Below are 5,908 nucleotides of genomic sequence, written 5' to 3' on the forward strand. Positions count from 1 at the left end.
CAATAACATGGTTTTGAAGAGCTTTTAGAAAACGTAAAAACTAATATGTTAAATGATAAGAAATTCAGGAAAAAATTTTAAACCCTTAAGTTGTTAACTTCTACATGTATGTTATCGTACATTTAATGTACAACCAAGTACAACCAAGAAAATATTTCAAAATGTTGACAGTAGTTAGTGGTGTACATAGGGCTTGATTTTCAGTTTCCTGAATTGTCTTCAATTACCTTGTACTACTAGAATATCTGAATTCCAGAACCTTCCCTCCAACACAAGGACAAAGATAAGAAAATCCAGAAGTGCATTAGCTGAAAAGAAACTGAGACACAAGGTAAGTAGCTCAATTTTATTTCCTTCAGTAATAAACATTTACACATCCTAGTTCTTATGCAACACAGAAACAAAGCAAATGAACCAAGAGACACCAAGGGCCAGTACAGGCAAAAAAGTAGATCCAATAACAAAGTGGCAATTACTCCAAGACTGAATTCCCTATACCTTGCCTAGTAGGGGACACAGCGTTAGGCCTCAGCTCTCTTTCCTCGGCCTAGGCTTAGGGGAGGCGGGGCCGCAAACGGCGAATGTTCCGAATCACCAGGGAAAGATGATCAAGGAAGGAGTTGATGGCAGTTCGGAAGAGAATGGGGTCTTCAGCAGTCCATCTACTAAAAGTGAGGAAAAAGAAAAGTCAGGTTAACGATGAGAAGAATCAGGTAGGTCCAGGCACCAGCCCCCTCCTTATACCTAGCCCGAAAGCGCCTCCATCACAGCACTAAGACGGAGATCGGAGATCGGACCCCAGCACCAGTCGCTCACCACCCACCCCCTCCCCGCGCGCACTGCAGACTCTTCCAGAACTAACACAGCCAGGGCGCTGCCATTCACTGTAGACTCCTGAACCACCCCTTGGTGGCGTCGGGCAACTGGGATCAGAGATCTTCGGGCCATGTCTGCCTCCAGGGGGGATCGGAAAGGTACAGTAAGTGTGCTGGGGGAGGCAGTTAAGGCACCATCCGCTACTGAATTTGCTAGCGTCTCATGCGTCCTTACACCTCAGAGGAGGGCTTTTGCCCCAGGATGGTCAAGCTCCCTTCCACAACGTCAGAACACCCAAGCCGCCACCCGAACCCTTCAGTCCTTTTTCCGCACCCCAGGCTCCTCAGGCATGGGCAAGCCTGTCCTGCCCGTCTGCCCACTCCCGTTGCCCCTAACTGCCCCCCGCACAACCTTCTGTCCCTCCTCAGGCTGACGCCATGCTCCCCGCCACCGCACCACTGCCCCTGCCCAGGGAGGCTCCTTGGAAAGGATACAACTCCAGCAGCTCACTTCCAGGCCCCACAGCCACGGGCGCTGCATCTCCAGCAGGTCCCAGGGCGCGCGGTGCCTGCTCAACCTGGGGAGGAGCAACAGCAGCTTCGGCCACTGCTCCTTCACTGCCAGGGCCGCCCTGGCCTTCCGGGCCACTGTGGTCACCCTTGACTTCTAGACTGCCTGAACTCCGGCCCTCAGGAGTCTGGGGGCTCTGCTGGTTGCCCAGGCCTCCTGCACCGTTCGTGGCACCCCTGGCGTCATCCTCTAGGGCCTGCATGCCGCACCGTCCCTCTCAGAGGCCAACGCGAACTGCCGAGACTGAGGCCACCTCCAGAAGCTCTGCCCCTTCGTGCGCAAGGATGCCCAGTGCGCCTGCGCAAACTCACCTCAGGCGAGCCTCCTGGCATGTGATTGGTTGCCGCCCAACCCGCCCCTCCGCCCACGGGCTGCCCAGGAGACCCCGTCGGCTCGGCGGCGTCGCTGGAGAGACGGCGCTCCCTCACGAAGCCCCGCTGCCGAGCACTGCGCGCTCCCCCCAAGTGCGCCTGCGCAAATAGGCCCCGCCTTCCCTGGACCAGGCAGCTTGGAGGGGAGGCCAAGGATTGGGGTGGAGGGGGACTCAGTGAGTCCAGACGAAGGTGAGCAGGAAACTGGTGCAAATGTGGCAGCGAAAATGGAGTCACGCCATGGCTGACTTAGCCTTGAGGGGACACTGGCCACCATGGTTACGACTTGGTGTACACTGAGAGAAAGAAACTGTCACTATGCCTGTGGTCTCTCTCTCTCTCTCTCTGTGTGTGTGTGTGTGTGTGTGTGTGTGTGTGTGTGTGTGTGTGTGTGTTTAAGTTACCCCATCTGTAAATGGCCAGGGGAGGGTGGCAGGCTGGGGGACAGCGGATCATATGAAAAAGTCTCTGCGACTCTCAAACTGAAATTCTAACAACAATGAGAATTTCTTAAAAACATGCTAATGAGCTCCTGTCCCACAGGCAGCCACCTTCTTTGGGCCAACCTAGAAACTCACTTCCCTTGAAGGCGGGCTCTGAAAAAGGCCAAGTGCTCAGAGACACTACCAAGAGATTAATTAGAGCTTTCCACTCCCAAGGCCTTCACAGCATCTCCGAAACCATCTACTCCAGGCAATAAGGGCTACAGCCTTACCCCAAAAACCTCTCCCAACCCTCCCCAAGTAAAACCAAAAGTAAAACAGCAGGGGAAGCACATGGCTGCCAAGAAAATGGGTCTTCCCCAAATTGGGAGGTTATTACTGAAGGGTGCCTTCACTAATAACCATCGTACAGGCGCTACTCTCATGACCTCAACTAAACCCCAGTGCATCCTAAAGACAGAGCTCCAAATACCATCCCATTGGGAGTTAGGGCTTCAATATATGAATTGGGTTTGGGGGAGGGACTCAAACATTCAGTCCACAGGAGAGTGCTACTCAACTGACCCCATACATGTTCACATGAATATTTTTAGTGGGAAGCCAATGATTTACATGACCAAGCATTGAAACAGCATCTTTACTGACTGATAATCCATGTTAGCTGAAGTCAGAGGTATGACCCGAAGATAAGCCAAGGACTCACAGGGCCTCCCAGTTGAGGGGCAGGATGGAAACAGTAAGCTAAGATTTTGTCACAGAAAAATTTTAAATCGATTCAAATCCAAATGCCCTAATTAAGCTCCTGGATTCTAAGGAGGTACTGAGGTCACAACACCTGTGGTAACTGATGGTTATTCTACTTTCCCTCAACTTCCACCTGGTGTGTCCCCTCCCCTTCCTTTTGCTCCCTGCTATCCTAGCCAGTGGTGATGACTGCTCATGCTCCTGTGCCAGGCCCCGCCCCTCACATCTCAGGGCCAGGAAGTGACACAGGCCTTGTCTAGGTTGCTCTCTGCTGTTTCCAGGCCACTCTTCTACCTGCTGTGCTGGTTACTCTCCTTTGCCAGCCCTGTTCTCTCCTCTAGAGGCTGCCCCGAGCTGGCTGGTGTCACTCAGGAGGCTTCCTTGCTCAGGGTGCCAGTTAAGGAGGTTGCTGATTAGGCCCAGGCTTGACATAGGGAAGATGCCCGCCCCTGGTGCTTGCCCATTCTTGTCGGCTGCGGCATGCTGGTAAACGTCCGACAACGGGCTCTCCAGGCGGCGGGCAGGAAGGTGTTAGAAAGTACGCATCCATACATATGTAAGTTTATTAGAATTCTTTTTTTTTCTGATTTTTAAAATACATCTTGTGGTGGGGAGGGGATGAGGTTTGTTTATTTATTTACTTATTTTAATGGAGGTGCTGGGGATTGAACCCAGGACATCATGCATGCTAAGCATGCACTTTACCACTGAGCTATACTTTCCCCCTTAGAATTCTGTTATAACGGAGTCACACAAAGAATGTGAGGCACACTATTTACAAATAATAATAAAACAATAACATTCTTTATTGCAAATTCCACATACCTCTTGGAGTCTCATAGATTGCTTTAGTTAGCTTTTAGCCAAACTCTTGTTAACCATAGCCAATCTGTGGTAGCAAATGATGAAAGAGTGCGGTCCTCATATGAATATTGGTTGATATTTTCATTCATGTTAATGAGTATGGCAAAAATGAAACAGTGGAGACATATGGCAGACCTTCATACACTAATCAGTGACATGAGAAACTTCTCAGTCAAACAACAGTGTTGGAATACTGGAGAAGAGTTTCCTCAAATTCTTATGCTACTCACAAAGGAACAGCTACAGATATGACATGAAATCGTAAGTGCATTCTTTCATCATTTCCTTAAGTCTAGGCATCAACAAAATCATAAACCAAGCCCTGACTTGTGGCATTTCCCAGCCTCCAAGGTATCAATACTGGAACCCTGGCCAATTTGAAGCCACCAGCATGATGTCACTGAACACAAGAGTTGGGAAGAGATGTGTACTCCCTCACCATTATACAGTATTTCCACCACACACATCCAATAAGTAAAAATCACCCCCAAAGCATGGGTAACGGTAACCAGTGCTAAAATAATTAGAAAATGACTTCTGGAGATCTGTCAAACAGCACAGTTCCTATAAGTCAACAGTACTGCAGTGTAAACTTATAATTTGCTAAGAGGGTTTATCTTATGTTAAGTATTCTTACTACAACTTCGCACACACAAAATAATAAAAGGGGAAGGAGGAAACTGTGCTTGATGATGGATATGTCTATGGCCTTGAGGGTGCTGATTGTTTCCCAGATGTATGCTTAAGGCCCAGCTCATGGAGTGGTATATGTTGAATATGGAATATGGACAGTTTTTTATATATAAAGCATATGTCAGTGAAGTGGTTTAGAAAATAAAATAAAATAAATTCTAATAATGGCCGCATTGAACACAGCTCCCAGATTTCTGACAACTTAACACTCAGCTCCCCAGAGCCCGCATGAGGCAGCTCCCGCTCAGCACTGCTGGTCGGGTCCCTTCCCCTCCTCGCACGTCTCCAGACAGTCCTTTCGTTAAACGCCCCTCAGTTCAACACTGTTAATCTTCCTGCTGGTGCCCCGACTAGCACTCCAAGGGTAGATGCGGGCATCTGAGCATTACTTGGGGCACCTCGTGTATCAGTCAGGGCTCATTTGCAGATACCTCAAACCTGTCCGGCGGGTTTTACCCAGGGAATCGAACACCGAACCAGGCGCTGGCTTTACACAGGGAATTGAACACACAGAACCAGGTGCTTACAGAATCATTTAAAGAGCGCCAAGAATGGAATGTAGGCTGAGCTCTGGGGACGACCCAGAGCGCCACAGAACTGACCTCTCAAGGGAGCTGGTACCCAGGCCACAAGGAAGGAGGAGAATCGGCAAGCTGCTGACCCCACCCGTGGTTCTGGGAACCCCTGCCTCTGGCGATGGTCCAAGTCCCAGGACGTTGGCTGGCTTCCAGAGCCACACTGCGGCGGCTAGACCCGCACGGGCCACAAGGCAGGAAGCCTTGGACCCAGGGGCGTGCTGCCGAACCTCTAACAATGGGCTCCCCAGAGGCTTCACGGACCTCCGTGGTGTCCACACTCCCACCGCGGCCGATTTCGGGCTACCAACGTGACGTCGCCGAATGCCGAGCTGCAAAGAGATGCTACCCGTCGGCTGTCCGAGGTGGCGAAGCGCACCACTGCTCACACCCTGCCTCTCACCCCACACAGACACTCTGATGCTCACACGGAGACCCACGTCTCCGTGACTCCCGGCAACAGCACCCAGAAGCAGATTTCCATCTCACGTGGCCTTCCAGACCACATGTGAGTGCGACGAGCTGGCCAAACTTGACCGCATCCAGAATGCCAGTTCCAAAAGGGCCCAGGGAGATGCAGCTTTTATTTCTCCAACGTGTGCAGCAGAAGGAGGCTCACCACACGAAGGCTGGACCAGAAGCTGAGGGGCCAGGCCACAGAATCCACCACAGTGCTCCCTTTGACTCCTCCACATCTATACCTCTGCTTTTAATACGTAGTAACAGCAAACACTCACTACGTTCCGGATGCTGTTTCAAGGGCTTTAACGTGTGTTAATCCATCATGCAAGCTTTCCGACAACAATGCCAAAGTCAGTCTCCTGTCTACCAC

The 5,908-nt window shown here is 50.7% G+C and overlaps 1 protein-coding gene across 1 annotated transcript; it reads right to left on the reverse strand.

The window, feature by feature from the left end:
* Positions 1-331: 331 nt before the first annotated feature.
* On the reverse strand, positions 332-1,648 carry LOC107035111 (EKC/KEOPS complex subunit LAGE3-like). The gene is made up of 3 exons (XM_031675409.2): positions 1,311-1,648; positions 863-988; positions 332-665 (listed from the first exon to the last, which is right to left on the reverse strand). Exons 1-3 carry the CDS (start codon positions 1,586-1,588, stop codon positions 554-556), a joined length of 516 nt encoding a protein of 171 aa, XP_031531269.1. The 5' UTR covers positions 1,589-1,648; the 3' UTR covers positions 332-553.
* Between the last annotated feature and the right edge of the window lie 4,260 nt (positions 1,649-5,908).

Source organism: Vicugna pacos, unplaced genomic scaffold (genome assembly GCF_048564905.1).
Source record: "Vicugna pacos unplaced genomic scaffold, VicPac4 scaffold_233, whole genome shotgun sequence".
NCBI classification, from domain to species: domain Eukaryota; kingdom Metazoa; phylum Chordata; class Mammalia; order Artiodactyla; family Camelidae; genus Vicugna; species Vicugna pacos.

Coding starts and splice junctions, on each gene's coding strand:
- LOC107035111 (XM_031675409.2), bottom strand. CDS start 1,588: ATGCAGGCCCTAGAGGATGACGCCAGGGGTGCCACGAACGGTGCAGGA. Junction 989..1,310: donor GGAAGTGAGCTGCTGGAGTT/GTATCCTTTCCA, acceptor TGCCTCCCCCAG/CACACTTACTGTACCTTTCC. Junction 666..862: donor AATGGCAGCGCCCTGGCTGT/GTTAGTTCTGGA, acceptor CCTCACTTTTAG/TAGATGGACTGCTGAAGACC.